The sequence below is a fragment of the Sphaerodactylus townsendi genome, linkage group LG01 (genome assembly GCF_021028975.2).
Source record: "Sphaerodactylus townsendi isolate TG3544 linkage group LG01, MPM_Stown_v2.3, whole genome shotgun sequence".
Taxonomy (NCBI): domain Eukaryota; kingdom Metazoa; phylum Chordata; class Lepidosauria; order Squamata; family Sphaerodactylidae; genus Sphaerodactylus; species Sphaerodactylus townsendi.
Window position 1 is genome coordinate 143,178,955 of NC_059425.1, and position 16,691 is coordinate 143,195,645.

Genomic DNA, 16,691 nt, shown 5'->3' on the forward strand with positions numbered 1-16,691 from the left:
ACGAACGAGGTGTCTGCAAGGACTTGCAGGCGGGGGGAATGTCATCCCCCACTATTTCTTCTCTTCCTTGAAAGCCCCCGTAGCATCTCCCCTTTTCCTGCTTCTTTTCTGTTTCCCACACCCAAGCCAACCTACCATCTTTAGCTTTCCCGCCTTCCCTTCCCTGCAGATCTCCCGCTCCCGATGGGCACTGAGCTCCAGCGCTTCAAATGCCAGTTGCAGAAAAACATAACAAATCCCCCCCCCCCACCCCCGCATCAGCAATGGTGAGATGTTGTTTTGGGGAAAAAAACAGAAGTTACCTCACACCTTTCTAGAAATCACCGTATTCCTAGAGAGTGATGTCACTGCTGTGTTTTTTCTCACAGTCAATGACTGCCCTCCATATACACATTCCTCAGTCTTTTGTGGTTGCCTAACTGGACCTGGCAACTGTACTCTGACCACTGCAATGGCTTTCATGGGAGCAGTTACTGAATAGTGGCAAGTAGTTGGAAGTCAAGCAAATCACAGGGTTGTAATTCTCCCAGTGGTTGCTGCTAGCCTTAATGATAGCACTAATCATTGGAGGAAGGGGGACCACATCTCCAAAATATGCGGTTTGATCTCTGGATGGCAAAATAAATGACAAACGCAGTGTCAATGAGTAACGAACATTTGTTCCATCAAAAGCTTTCTGAAGTCCATGTCCCTTTCAGGTGCATAAGCTGCACATAGGTGGTTTATTTCTAAACTGAAGTTGCTAGCAGCATTTAAAAATGCCCGAGCCAGAAAGGTGGGGTATTGTGTTTGATGAGGGAATGCACTTTGAACACATTTCTTAGTGCTTTATATATAGCAAGCCTGAGTTCCATCTCTCCAAAGCTTTTAGTGCTGTTTCCTAAGAGCCCTGTTTGCGTCGTTCTCTCTTCTTAGAGAAACATTGTTTATAAACAAATGAGAACAAGTTATATGATGTTCCCCTCATCAAACTGGTGTTTTAGAAATTGATGATAATGGGTGGGAAGGCTGCTGTTTGTCAAGGTGAGACAAACACGCCCACACCTGGGAGCATTCTCTTCTCTCCCACACTCGCCAGATTGCCCTGGTATGTTTGAGAGGGAAATGCTGTGTGCTGGTGAAGTTCTTGGCCCTGATGTCTGACTGATGCAGCTTTGGGCATTCCTAAGCTGGCAGAGATGTGGGGAGGGACCAAACGGCAGGCTGCAATGAAGCCTTCAGTTCAGCAGAGGCTCCTTAAAGAGCCACAGCTTCCATTCAAGTAGCAGCCATTTCTAGCTGTCACTGTACATGGGAAGGGGTGGGTGATGGGATCCAGTGCACCTCATAGAAGCATCTTACTAGGAATGGTTGTCCTGGCAGTTAAGCAAGCAGCTCTGATGGGCCAGTGCACACCCAGGTTAACTGTGTTGTGACAGGCTGACTGGCAGATAAAGCCCAGCCAGCCCAACAGATTTGGGGTGACGTGGCTGCCATGGAGGTAAGCCCAGATGGGGAAAGGCAGAAACCTGTCCAAGGCTCATGGAGTCACAGACCCCTTGTAACAGCTCCTCATGCCCCTAAAATTCATAGCCTATAGGTTCGGAACTGCTGCTGTAAGTTGGGCAGCCCATCTATAAGAAGGGGTGGCCTGCTGTGCCACTCGATTTCTCCCAAAGGTGCTTCCTGGTGGTGCATGGGGGCTGCACAAATGTCACAGCCTCCCCACCAGCGAGAAGCCCCCATTGAGCTTCATAGACTTAGGCTATCCAAAAGAGTAGCGTAAGTGTGATTCCTGGCCCGCCAGTGTAGCATGCTGAATGGCTGGGAGGGAGTTGACAAGCCCCAACCTACCCACTACACCAGCAGAAGGTACAAGCATTCTGGTGCCACGTTTGGCGCTGCATTCAGGGGGGGGTGGGCACAGCAACTACACACCTCCAGATTCTCCACTCTGTCTGGGCAAGTGCCCCAGGGACGGCTAATCCAGTGGTGTTCTGCTCTTGAAACGGATTTGGGTTCTCCCCTTGGGATGGGCTGTAAATTTCTGGAAAGTATGAATTAAGATTTGTAGTCAATGTTTCTGATCCTTAATATCAGTACCAGGAAATCTCTCACTGCAAATCATTTGATAATTTATGGATTGCTGTTAAATGTTTCCTTGGTACTGTTTGTTAAATTATTTGGGTAACCTGGCAGAATTGTATCTGGATTTCAGCATCTTTTAAAATTTTAACTACGTGTTTTATTTTCCAATCGTCTGCATTGTGGTCTTAGTGTAGATCAGTGGTTCTCAACCTTCCTAATGCCGCAACCCTTTAATACAGTTCCTCATGTTGTGGTGAGCCCCAACCCTAACATTTATCCATTTTACAGATGGAGAACACTGATGTAGAGAGTCTTAGGCGACCCCTGTGAAAGGGTCATTTGACCCCCAAAGGGGTCGCGACCCACAGGTTGAGAACCACTGGTGTAGATGGTAGATTTTTAGCTGCCTTTCCCCAGTTGAGAAAAGTACACTTAACTACTGGTTGAAGGAATCTTCTATAAAGATCTGTGCCAGCAAAGTTTATTTATTTAAAATATTTTATTTTATGCTGCCCTTCTGCCTGATCAGAGTCCACAAGGTAGAAAACATAAAAATATTTAAACAATGAAAAACTCAGTTAAAAGAAAAAGACAGACAAATCTCCTGGGGGAGGAAAGAAATTTGGTGCCACAATTAAATAGGCCCTCCTGAAAGTTGAAGTGATTACATGTTATACTTCTGAGAGAAACGTAATCTGATGAGAGTCCTATGAATTCCTGATTGAATATGGAGAAGGCTAATTGTTCAGATCTGTCACATGCCAATATGTACTTATTTATACAGAAAGATAATGTACCAAAGTTCCAACTATTTTTCAGATTAGCTTGGAAGGCATACTTTGCATTGTTTGGTTATTGATGTAGGTGATGTAATAACATGAAGTTGAAAGCCTGATAGAGTTTTTCCCCAGTTCAAAATAGCTCCCCTCCCCTAAATTGTAACATGGATGAAAACTCTGCTGAAAAACAAGCCGTACATTTTTCAGATGTACTGAATAAAATCTAGAGTTTTAGAAAAACAGGAGGTATGTTTTGTGTTGTCAGTCCAGAGCCCGAGACTTTTGATGTTCTGTTCCTATAAAAGAAGTGTAGGTCAGGTGAGCAGTTAAAGCAAGTGTGAGTGGGATAACTTGCTCTTCTCTGGAAATCTGGCATGGCCTGTTTGAACTTTAAAAAAAGGTTGTTATGGGGAAGAACTAGGAAGGGCAAGATTGCTGCCTGCCTTTCTGCTTTGTTGTTTAAACCCGTAGGCAAAAATGCTTGCAGTTATGCTTCCTGAAAAGCTGACTTCTTTGGACCCCTGTTCTTGGACTTATTTTGAATTACTTTCAGAAATTCTAAATATTACAGGGCAGGGATGCAATTACTAGTAAGGCTCTTCTGTTCATACTGAACCAGACTGAAGATCTGTCTAGTGCATCATTGTCCAGTAGTAGACAGCCAGATTTTTCTAGAAACCCTTCGGGTGGCATAAAGGTGACATCTGTTCCTTGCTTGCATGTCCTCAGCATCTGTTGTACTTCTGAACATCTCAGTCTTTAAAAGCAGATTTTGATGCATCAATTAACTCATCTGAGTTTATTAACTGGTATCTCAACAATGCATGAAATCAATGTAAAATGCCTTCACTTCTAGCCTGCTGATAATCTCAGACCTACATAATCTGATGTGCTTAATAACATCTGTATTGCATAGTAATGGTCATTGGAATTTGTATTGCTCTGCTCTGGCCTTCTTTGCATTCACTTTAGTAATCCAGTTTTAGAACTTTTCCCTATTAATGTAAACTAGAATATATATTGTGTTTTATCCTACTAGACTTTCAAAGAGATTGCACTGATTTGTACTATTCAGTGTACTCTAATCTTTCTATGTTCAGTAAAGACAGTTTTCTATGTTCAGTAAAGACAGTTTGTCATTCCTGTGTGTGCATGCCTTAGGGGAGAATTCTTTGTATGGATGGTCTATGGCAGGGCTCTCCAACCTGTTTGACCCTGCGCTCACCTTTGGAATTCTGACACAATGCCACAGGGGCAGCCACAAATTGGTTGCAGGAGATAGAGCCAACCACTAAATGTCTACCACAGCTTATCTTCAACGATATAGTGAAAATCCTTGTGCTATAGTAGGAGCTGCTGCCAAAGCAATGTCTTCAAAAATCTGCACAGCCAGTCAGAAGCCTTCCTCGATAAAAGCCTCACCTGACCCCACTTACTTTCTAAAAGCACTTGGTGGACACCAGAAAAGTTGTGAATGGGCACTGTGTTGGGAGCCCCTAGTTTATGGACTGCTGAATTTGTCAGGGGGAATGATGGATAGCTATTCACATAAAATGTCCTCGAAGAGATCTGCAAATTAATAGGAGAAGCCCTTCTGATTTTCTGGAATGCTGCAACTATGTAGTACAAAGCTATTAGACTGTTAAAATGAACTCACTAGCAGTGTTTTTTTTTTCACTGGTACATGGAATTGTCAGGGAAAGTACACTCATTTGAGATTTGGGACTCTGCAAAGTTCAGGGGCACATCTGTAGTCATTGAAATGACCAAGTGTAAATATGTGGTTTAAGAAAAGTTCCTAGCCAATATGTAAAAATCCATATTAAAGGAAACAGTGTGCAGAACTGGTGCTGTTAAGTAGTACTGCCTCCAGGTGGTGGTAGTGATTAAGTATGAACTGAAGGCATCGCTCTCTTGCAATTTTAAATGTCAGATTAATGAGGCAATGCAGTTAGACATTGTGTTTTAAGCTAAACCACAATCTAACGAAATGGCTAGTGCAAAATTAGGAATGACAGAGATGTACTAACCAAAGCAAACATGTTTCAACATAATTAAACATAAGAGTTAATCTTTAAAAAACAAACTTTTTTTAAAAAAATCCATGACATTAAGCTATGCTTCAGGCTTGCAATACAAGCTCTATGGACAGTTTCTCCCTAAGTGATCTCTGATGAATTAGTGCTGCTCTTGAGTTGTAACTATCTCAGCATGGTGTTTCTAGCAAGCACATAAATGTATATATGTTCCGTTCTCTCTGAAAAAGACAGATATATATGCACTTAATTTTTTATGAGTGGATTATTAGTGGTGAACATTGGTCAGATCAGACATAGGCAAGCCATTTTCAGCTTGTTGTCAAACAGATCCAGAAATTATGTCTTCAAGCCCTTCTTATGTTCATTCGTGATTAGGCTACTTCTGGCAACCCCCTCTTGCCATACCTGTGGCAGTGGTGAGTATTGAGCCCTTTTCTGGATGGTTAGAATTCCTGATCACATTGAAAGGCAGCGTGAATGTGAGAACAGAGGATGAATGGGTGGCTTGACTGTCACAAGAGTTGTGGAAAAATAATTGCTGAGATTGTGCCAGAGGCAAGTCTGGCAATGGAGCCGCTGTTCACTGTGCCTTGGTCTAGAGAATTCAGCATTCTGAATCTGGAATGCTGCTAGTCAAGCACTTGATCATTTAGTAATGTTTCTATCCTGCCTTTTGGCACAAGGCACTCACAGGGTAGTTTACAAAATGTCAGTCATCAGTACTGAGTAAAACAAAACACACAATTGTTAAATAACAACTCAACAATTCTCTTCCTCCTAAACATTATCATCAAGGTAAAATAAACATTTCCAGTGTAGGTAAAATAAACATTTCCAGTGTATTCTTTTCCCTTGGCAACAATGCTGCTTTCTTCCTCGGTTTGGATATGACCTTTCTGTTAGTAGCAGTCATCTCCTTCACATTTGGGAGTCGATCCTAGGTCTAATTATCCTATACAGTAATTTCTTTCTTTGCTAATTTCTTTACTACTAGACTCAAACCTAGCTGTTCACTCTGCTATATCTGAAAGCTATATCTGCTTATTTGTTCTGATCTGGATCTCTTCAGTACAAGGGTTCAAATCTACATTAAGCGCTATGGAAGGGAGGACCTTCAGGAGAATCCTACTTAGAAAATTAAACTTTGTATGTCATCGCCGCCATTAAGATTGGATTAGATTTGCTTTATTTACTTAGGAACTTAAGATGTCAGCTGTAAAATTCTAATGATCAGAAATTGTAGCAATCTGAAGATTCAAAGGATGTGGAAAGAAATATCTTCTGCGTTTTACATTTGATACTAATTCTTTATTAAATCAAGGTTTTATGTAGCAGATTTAGAGCTACGTAGTTTAGACTAATAGTTTTTACTCTTATTGTAGCTGTTCTGTTAATCCTTGTCACATCTCTTTTTAATGCTCTTAACACAATTATTTAAAATTTGTCAGGGTTCACAACTTCTCAAGCACTTCTATAGAGACTGATGAAATTGTGGCTGGCAGTGCTGTATGGTGAAGTCATATTCTACATTCAAACTGAATTTGTGTGATAACACATAAATAATCAAGACAACTGTGACACTAGGGAGGTATAAGAGGATTGTTATATGTTCAAAACAAGTTAGTATGGAACGAGTGACTTTTCTCCTTTCAATCTTTAGCAAAGGACGGGGCGGGGGGGGGGGAGCGGCAATGATTGTATCCTAAGTCACTCCACTCTAGAAATTCTGATACACACATCAGGCTGCTTTGCTCATGGACTTGTTTGCTCATTTTGGTGGAAGAACCCATTTTGCGTATGTGTTGATCATAGAGTTAATATGGGGTAATCTGTGTCCATACTTCAGACATAACAAACTGTGGTTTGATTTAATTTAATGTGGTTTAGTTGTGGTTTGATTTAAATTCTAGTTTAGTGTGATGTCTGATTGCAGTCTGCATAACAAAGTGTGTCAGTTTTGGAATTCTTACCTCCTGAACTGGGATTCTTGCCCTCAGTTTGTCCTGAAACATGGGCGTAGAAATCCCAGTTTCTTCAGTAGCACTAACTCTTGGAGCCTTCTGCTCACAGAGAAGGAGGCGCAGGTCACCATCTCCTAGAGATATTCTCCCTTTCTGCTGCCGCATTTCCACACCTCTCTTGAAGACTTGAAGAAGGTAAGAATCCCGGCGTATGTTCTTCACAGATCTCCTGGGGGGATTTTTAAAAGTCTACAAAAACAAGCAAGTGTCTGTGAAAATCTATTGTGTGGTGGAATTGGAATGTTCAGGAAGTCTGAAGGTTGTTTACATAGGGAGATAGTGTCTGTTTGGAGATGGCAGAAGAAGCAAAAAGGAGATTAATTAAGATTTACAGACAAACTATGTGTTTGGTAGACTTAATTAGGTTTGTACCCCAGACTGTCATTTAAACACACTAGCTTATTATTGATGTCCAAATGCAGATCTATGCCTGAAGCACTACTGGATTACAATAATGATCTCTAGAATACTCTTTCGGTTGAACAGCATACTTTCTGCCTTTTCAACTGGCAGAAATGTAATCTTACTAATAAAAATCTCCCTTTTTCAAATCAGTTTTGATAGTGTGTTGTGTATGGACAAATATTTTGAAAGAACCTTTGGTAGAGATAAGTCAAAATGATGACAGAACAAAGATGTGCTTTGTTTCCCTTTCGTATGTGAACTGTAGCATGATGGTATCTGGGTTTCTGGCTTGCTCATAAATGTTTATCTTTATTGAACATGTTCCTATGAAAGGCTTCACAATCAAAGATTAGACTGAAAACCTCATTTTGTAACTTATAATGTTTTCAATAAGCGTGTAAGCTTGGAGGAGGCCTCTTGACTGATTTGTACATATCACCATTTCAGGGGAAAACTCATTCTCATTTCTGGTAGATAAGACGGAAACTCTTGTATGTTTACTACAGTTATAGAGCTACTGCTATATGATACTGATAGATGGAGTGAAGGACTATTTTGTGCTATTCTTTGCAGCATTCCTTATTAAACAATCTGTGCTGTATCTTCGTTGTTACTGAAATTTTAAGTTCCTATAACTTGTGGACACAACAATAGAATAAAAAGATTTATTTCCATTCTCATAGCATGTTATTCTGAAGGCTTTCTGATTACAGCTGCTTTAGCTTAGTCTCTGGGTTCAGGCAGTCACGTGGGGCAAGAGACAACAAATGTAATCCAAACACACTTCTGTGTCAAAAGACAGGTGTTCAGAAGTCTAAGCATCACCCCAGAAGGCACACCCAAAGAGCACAAGCCAGGTCATGGTCCAGCAGGTCAAATACACTGAGGTCAAGAACAAGGCAAAGCCCAATGGCAGGCACAAGACAGTGGTGGACAAAGTTGTTTCTGGTTCATTCTTTCCTGGCTGCTTTTATCTGGGAAAACCTGCTGTGTCCTCCAGAAACAGGTTGACTGGTGCTGACCTGGCAACCTGGTGCTGTGGTGCCCGCCCTGCACCTCCCTCTGAGCCTTCCTTCTCCAGCATTCCAAAGGAATCTGTCCAGTGTCATGAATCAAGGGCCCTATATGTAATCCTTTTGTTCTTTAGGATGGCACTAGAGCAGTGGTGGGATTCAAATTATTTAACAACTGGTTGTTTACAAGCACCATTTTAACAATCGGTTCTGCCAAAGTGGTGTGAACCTGCTGAATCCCACTACTGCACTAGAGACTCCTGCATCAAATGTATGGGGCACTTTTTGTTGTTTTTTTTGGCCAGACTAAACTTGTTTGTAGTGTGATGCTTTAGTAGTAAATAAATCAGAATTATTAGAAGTTTCTTCCCAGAATGTAACAGTTGTTTCATTTCCTTCTGTAGCACTCTACTCCATTATATTATTCTGTGTGTTCTTGTGGATTCCCTTTGTCTATTTCTACTATGAGGAGAAAGATGAAGATGATGGTGACACATGCTCGGTAAGGTTCTTGCTGTGGTTATTTTGACAACTTTGCTGGACATGGAGTATATAAATTGGTTTAGATATCTTCATTCTAATACCGATTGCAATTGAACTTCATTTAATGCTTACTTATTATAAAAATAAAATGTTTGAAGTTGATATTTGTGGTTCTGTGGTCTTGACCTGTGACCTCTTAGGTCTGCTTCATGAGCATCTGTAGGCTTCTTGAATCTCTTAAAAGAATGAAATGGAATCTGAGGGCCTTTTGGGGACCCAAAGTAGATATTGGTGGTGTCTTTCAGAGAAGCTTTTGCATTGATAAATCTTCACAGAACTAGTGCTCGTGCTGTGTATTTCTATTTTCATAGCTATACTTTGCTTGCAGTCCATTGCTGGCAGCTGCAATCTCTTCCTTGTAGCAATCATTCCATGTTGAGGCAGAATCAGAGCAGGGGGCAGAGTGCTGGCCAGCAATGAAGAAACACGAATAAGTCCTTAATGCAATGGAAATGAAAATGCTGAGATGGACGCGTGGCCTGACACTTCTTGACCATGTGCCAAATAATGACATCCGTCAAAGGCTAGGAATAAAAGCAATTAGCAAGAAAATGCAGGAAGCCAGGCTACGGTGGTATGGCCATGTCATCAGAAGAGAACCAACATCAGTATCTCAAACAGCACTACATTTGGAGACAGCAGGACGACGACCACGTGGATGGCCAAAAAAAGGATGGATGGACACCATCAACAAAGACATGCGTGCTGCCAACCTGAGCCCTGTGGATGCACAAAACAGAGGCCTGAGGAAATGACAGTCACAGTGCTTACCCCTCCACTGGGAAAATAGCCTAGAAGAAGAAGAAGATTATTTTCACACTTGTACTATAGTTACATGGATAAAATACCTTGAAATGTGACTTCTAGAGGAAGCAGCTGTGGCTACCACGTGTCTGCTTGTTTTTGTGACTTTGGCTGCTCTCTCTAGCAGGCATTTTATCAGTATAATTGTAGAACAACAGTGAGAATAACTTACAACCTTAACTGATGATTTTCTCCTCTGTGACTTGGCATACTGTCTCTAGAGGCAGAAACAAAAAGAGAGCAAAGCCTATCATGCTGAGATTGATGAGATACTAACAATAAAAAGTGTACAGTTGCTATCTCAAGAAAACAGGGCTTAACAGAAAGGGAGGGAAAATTGAGGCCTTTTATAAGATAGGCTGCAGAGGTGTGTATTGTGGAAACTCCCGTTCTTGTTTTAACAGAGAAAATATCCAGAAGGCTCTACTAGCGATGACCTCTTTTTCTCTATCATTTCTCAAGTGCTAAGGCCTTTGGAGTTCAATTATCTGGTCAAATATCAAAGAACGTTGACAGTTTAGCCTGCAGAAATTGAGGCAGCACAATGGGGAAAGAAATCAGTCTCATTTGATGTACTGAGAGTGGCATGAAATGCGCATTAGGCATGCTGTTGGATATTTTAACCTGCAGGGTTTATGAAAAGTTCATACTGAAAGTCAGTATTAAAAATTATAGTTCAAGATCCAAAGGAAGAAATTTAGATCCCATAAATAAGTTGTGCTCTGTCCTTCATTTTGGAAGAAAGTTAAAACTTTAGTACATTGAAGTAATGGATGGATCTCCTCTCTATATATTTACTTTTATCTGAATTTACAGCAGGTTAAAACGGCGTTCAAGTATACGCTAGGATTTCTTCTGGTTTGTACCATCCTTCTAGTAATTGGGTAAGTGAATATTTTTCTTTACACCTTGGAATATTGCCTATCATCTGACTTTTCCTGCTTTTATGACTATATCCTTGATTTCTGCCCCCCCCCCCCCATTTATCCCATAGTCTTTTACTATGCCGAAGTGATAGGCCAGTAAATCCCAATTTTCCCTTTGTTTGTCTTCTATATTAGGCTCTTGCTTTATACCTCCTGTTTTTCTAGTTCTTGTCAATGACCAATTTTTTACAGTTTCCACACACCTCCTTTTGAATGTACTTGCCTCTGCTCATCATGCTCAGTCTCCTTCACTTAAGAAATAAAGGAAAGTCTATTTAGCGTTTTAATTTTGCTTAACACAGATTTTTTTCCAGTTTTGCAGCATGACCCAGACGAGTCTTAACCTAGTTTCACTCCTGTAGAGGGTGGAATTGTATTCCCTGGAGAAGAGAGGGAAGAAGAACTCTTGCTGTGGCATGTGAATTGTGGACTTCTACTTTGGTTTTCTCCCTTTCATTGTCCTTTTTGTTTAATGTTCCATATATATACAGTGAGACATGGAGATCGATGTCCTTACTGCCAGAATTTACAGTCTATCATTTGCGGCATTTAGTATGCTTAATAACATCTCGTACATTAAATATAAATGGCAAATGAAGAAAAGTATAATGCCCTTGGAATATGATTGAAGGAGAACCTTCAGGCTCTTGTTTCTTGAGTTCCTTTATCAATGCTGAGGTGACGAACCTTTTTAATAGACATCTCTGTGCAAGTAAGGTATTGTCTTCAGGTTTCATTCTGTAAATTACTGAGCAGGTATTTTGCTAATACTCCAAGAAGGAAATGCCTGAAATAGAATGCAGAGGTCTTTGCTCTGCATGAACCCCCGGTTTTTAAAAAATTCATATGGTAAGGCTACCCTTCACTGTTTCATATGTAAAATGTGTTTTTACAATGGTAGCATTGACGGAGACTGAGACAAATACAACCCTGAAACCACCCCGCTTCCCTCATTGAGGTGGGCAGGGAAGGAGAAACAGAACCAGTTCCTGCTGGAGATTGAGAGGGAAGATTTGCTGCAGGCTTATGGGGTGGGGGATGCTGCTTGCAGTGGTGGTGTCTACTGCCCACTTAACACAGGGCTGACACTTAGGCCATTGGCCACTGGGACTTTCCCTGATGGTCAAGTCAAGGCAACGTTTATTGGCATATCTGTATAAAGACAGACAAGGGAAAAAAGGTCATACATAATATAATAGAGTTGGAGAATTGGCTGCAGTGCTGTAGAACTCCTACTCTATGTTTGAAGATATATCATGCTGGTGAGACGTATTAATTTAGCTGCTGTCTTGGTTATATTAGCAACCTCATTATTCCACAAGTTTAAGATTTTTTGTTGGTCTGACAAACTTTTTTTCTTTGCCAGAACCTGTTGCAAAAGATTTAGTCTGGTTGTCTCATAGAGAGGGCAGTACAAAAACACACGTTCAAGCAGTACTACACAATTCATGATGCATATGCAAACTTTCATGATGGGGAATTTTCAACTGTCTGCCTTGCAACAAAGCTGATGGGACTTTGTTACATCTTGCACAAGTAAAGGCTCGGTGCTGATTGGGCTCTGTTAGTTGTATTAAATACTTTGCATACTTTGCCAGACTGGCTACCTTGGGGTAGATTCCAAACTAGAGTGGGGGACAGAACTTACTGGCTTATCTGGTTAGATTCTTGTACTCTTGGTCAATCAACCTCCTTTTCTAGCTCTGAAGGATTTCATTGGCTGGTAACATTGCCAACGCCTCGTGTGACCAACCTAGAGTCAGTATTTTGGCTTCAATGCAAGACCACCACTCAGATCTTTGGAGGGCAGGCAAAGCTTTGTACATTAAACTCAGGACCTCCAGATTGAAGCATAAATGTACCCAGAACTTGAAGGTCACTAGCCATGTCCTGGTTTCAAGAAGATGTTGACCAGCTTCCAAACACAAAGCAGCATATGGCACACAATGGGGGGACACCTAGTATCTTATATAAGAAGCAAGATTGAATTCACTCAAGTGAGGAGTTCCAAGCTCCTATCCATAGTGGTACCACATAAAGCAATTGCTGGGCCAGCTTGGCATTGAAAACTTTGATGGCCACTTGGACGAATTCATGGACCTTGGTGTAAAAGAAACATATAATAGCCATGGTGCTGTTTTTACTTCCAGCAATCACTAGATTGCTGTGTGGCCCAGTTTGCTTTGAAATGGAAGTTAAGGCCCAAACATTTGAAATGTTTAGTTTGATCCAGGGGCTTGCCATTTAGTAACCATGTAACTGTCTTGTATACCATTGAGAAAACCACAATCTTGAAGTTCAATACCAGCGAATTGTTACTACAGTACTCATTGCATTTGTTGAGGAGACATTTTAAGCAATTCTGGATCTTGACAAAATAATTGCATCACCTGCATACAATAAAACTGGGATCTGGGCATTTCCTAGCCACAGGGCATGATAATTAATTCCTTGCAGGGTTGGAGCAAAATCATTCAAAAATAAATTAAATAACACTGGTGCCAAAACACAACTCTGTTTAACAACCCCTGTGACTGATATTTTAGGGGTGAGTGACGCTGAGGGAGTACAGTTTACCTGACATGTGGTATGCCTATGTAATGCCTTTGTAAGAGTTAGGAGCCTACCAATCATATTCAGTTTTTCCAGAGTAGACTTCTCTCTACAGAGTCAATGGCACCCTTCAGATCCAGAAAGGCAACAGACAACTTGGATCTCCCTTTGTCTTTATACTTGGTAATTAATAAGTTAAGGACCATACAGGGTCCAAAGTAGATTTGCCCTTCCTGAATCCAATTTGTTCACGTCCCAATATCCCGTTTAAGGAAATCCAGGGAACAAGTGTAAAAGATGTATTTGCCTAAAAGATGTTTGGCATACAGTTTTTCAGCAATTGATAGCAGGCCTATGGATCTGAAGTTGTTTGGTAATGTGTAATCTTTTTTGAAAACTGGGACAATAATGGCAGTCCAGGCTGGTGGGATTTATTTATTTATTATATTTATATACCGCCCTCCCCAAAGGCTCAGGGCGGTGTACCTGTTTTATCCACTGTTGTACCTGTTTTATCCACTGTTGTGAATGAAGAGCAATGGAGCCCACCATTCTGTGTTCATTTGAACAGCTTTGGAGGCAGTGCAGCCGTGCCTGGGGATTTGCGCAACTTAAGTTGATCAATCCATACCTTGACTTCCTCTGTGGTGACCCATGACCATTCAGGCATATCTTGAGGTTGGACTCCATCTTGGACTATTGACATATCCCCATCATCATTAAATAGCTTTTGGAAATGTAAATACCCCACATGTGCGGGAATGCTAGAGATGGGGTTAACACTGGGATGCAAATCACCAGATATTATTGCCCTGAAGTTCCTAGATTTATTTGATAATGTAGCCTGAATAAGAGTGTCCCAGTGGGAAATTATGCTTTTAAATTTGTTACCTTTGATTAATTGGAGTAGCTGTTTCCTAAGTACAAAATATTCATCAGGCAGCCTGACCCCATTCCACTTTCTAAAGGCAAAGTAGATCTCCCGTATCTGGTGCTTCAGCACTACATATTCCCCATCAAATCCAGCACTACATCATCTAGCCAGCTCCTGCAGGTGCTCATCACCAAGGGGGGGGGGGGGTGTGGCGACCTCAGTGATCATTGATATTAAGTCTGCCAGTCCCTTATGGAGTTCTGAGGGGGATGTAACCTGAATTATTTCTTGTCGAATTTTTATGCCAGCAGGCGAGCGCAGTAGATCCTGCACCCTTAGTAATACCTCTGGTAGAGACAAAAGTATACTCACCAGAGTTGTTGAATTGAACTAGGACATTTAGATAGATCATACTAGAGCTGATACAAAATTTAATGAGATTTATGCCTGCATAATTGATCACTTTCTCCTTGAAATTCCCTGGGAGAGAGAAATACCAGGGCAAGACTTCCAAATCTAGCCTCACCATCTCCCGAGTTTTTGGCTTATTCCTGCTCACTCTTGCATTGAAATCACCTGCTACTATTATGTTGGTGACTGGGAATTTGTGTTTCAGCATCTCAAAGTACTCCATAAACTGCTTCCATTGGGAATCCTGTTTGTTCTAACTTGTTCTGGTGGCAAATATAAATTGACTAGCACTAGACTGCATCGATCCCATTATAACAGGAGTGCATGTGCCAAGTTGTTACAATTACGTAAGCGCCTTATGTCAGCCCCTAATTCAGCTTTTACCATAATCACCGAACCTGCTCGGTAACACCCTTTTGTTTTGATTTTGTAGGCAGTGAGATCTATACCCACGAATTGCTATCTGTGTTTGTGACCAGGTCTCTTGGATTAAAATTACATTAAAACTTTTAATATAGTTTAAAAAGTCCAGGATACTAGCTTTACTTCTCCACTCAGCCACATTCCATTAAATTATCTTAAGGGAGAGGGGAGATGCATACTGTGCATCCTGACGTCAATCTATTTCTACCAGTTGATCTAGAGCAATGGGGTTCTGAGTGGAACCTCGCGACTCACTCAGATGTCTCCAGGAACTACAATTCCCACATCAGCCCCTTTACTAGCATTTTGGGCCAATTAGGCCCATGCTGAAGCAGAGGCTGATAGGGAATTGCAGTTCCCTGAACATCTGGAAGAAAACACAGGTGTCTCTCACCCCTGATCTAGAGATTTGCCGACATCATAAAGCGCGCAGCAGTTTTCACATTCTGTAGCAGGCTTGGTTAATTCCTCCACTTCTGACATGGCCACCAAGTTCTGGGCACGGCATGGAGCTTTAATACAGTCACATTAAACTGCCTGGTTCTGCATGCAGTTGTGATGATATCGGTACAGACCTGGGCAAGAAAGCTTGACAGACTTCTGCACTTGGTGGTCTTAATGACAAATCCTATGTGTGTAGTATTGCAAACACATTTTGCTCACTTGATCTCACTCCCTCCCTTATTTGGCAGTTTTGTTTCAGAGAAATTTCTAAAGATAAATTTCAGTTCAGTACTGTATTCTATATATTGTGACATAGCTTCATAGCTCTGGTGTTGCTTTGATGTTGAAGTTGACAGACATTTGATTTAAGTTAGGCTGCCGCCATAGACAAAAAATGTGCTTATGCTGCTTTGTGCTCTTGAGAAGTACTGTTTAACCAAGAAAACCTGAATTGTTGGAGCATTTTTTTAAATGAATGTTTTATTGGGAAAGCAAGTCGTAATTTCACTAGGGTGTTGTTTTAGAAAGGTTTGTACTGGAGAGAGAAAGGTGGTTCAGTTTAGTTGATGATTCTTAAAAGCATGCTGCTTTAGTCCAAGCTGCTGCTAATTAGCTTGAAGTACACTAGCCATTTATTATAGGCCGGGTGATCTCTAAGTTAGAAGCTTTGTAAATAAATTAAAAAATCTAACCCTAAGTCAGTATGCATGAGTATTAAATAGCTGCTTTCTTTTTGCCTTTTGATACAATGACTGCTTCTCAGTATGATTACAGTTCAGGAACCTACTCTGCTCTGGAGCAGCAGTGGCGTAGGAGGTTAAGAGCTTGTGTATCTAATCTGGAGGAACCGGGTTTGATTCCCCGCTCTGCCGCCTGAGCTGTGGAGGCTTATCTGGGGAATTCAGATTAGCCTGTGCACTCCCATGCATGCCAGCTGGGTGACCTTGGGCTACTCACAGCTTCTCGGAGCTCTCTCAGCCCCGCCTACCTCACAGGGTGTTTGTTGTGAGGGGGGAAGGGCAGGGAGATTGTAAGCCCCTTTGAGTCCCCTGCAGGAGAGAAAGGGGGGGATATAAATCCAAACTCTTCTTCTGCTTCTTCTTCTCTGGGAAGATTTCTGGTGCTGGTGTCTGGTACTTTTGTCTGGATGCAATTCTGCTACTGATGCTGTAGGAGCTCTCAGAAAACCCAGAATCAGTGCTAAGGCTCTCTCTTTTGTACTAGGCCAGCGATAGCGAACCTTTTAGAGACCGAGTGCCAGGGGCAGAGCAAGGGAAAACTGCGTCCAGGGCACGTACACGCCCTGCACCCCTGCCATGCCCCTGTCTGCCCCCGCCCTGCCCTGGAATGCCCCGAAATACCCCTGTCACACCCCTGGAATGCTCTTGC

At 41.6% G+C, this 16,691-nt stretch overlaps 1 protein-coding gene across 1 annotated transcript in view; it reads left to right on the top strand.

Moving 5' to 3' along the window:
• LMBRD1 (LMBR1 domain containing 1) overlaps positions 1-16,691 on the top strand; it is a 69,601-nt gene that overhangs the window by 11,493 nt on the left and 41,417 nt on the right. Inside the window, exons 4-5 of the mRNA XM_048496336.1 lie at positions 8,729-8,826; positions 10,488-10,555. Coding sequence (XP_048352293.1) covers positions 8,729-8,826; positions 10,488-10,555 — 166 coding nt within the window. The remainder of the gene's footprint in view (positions 1-8,728; positions 8,827-10,487; positions 10,556-16,691) is intronic.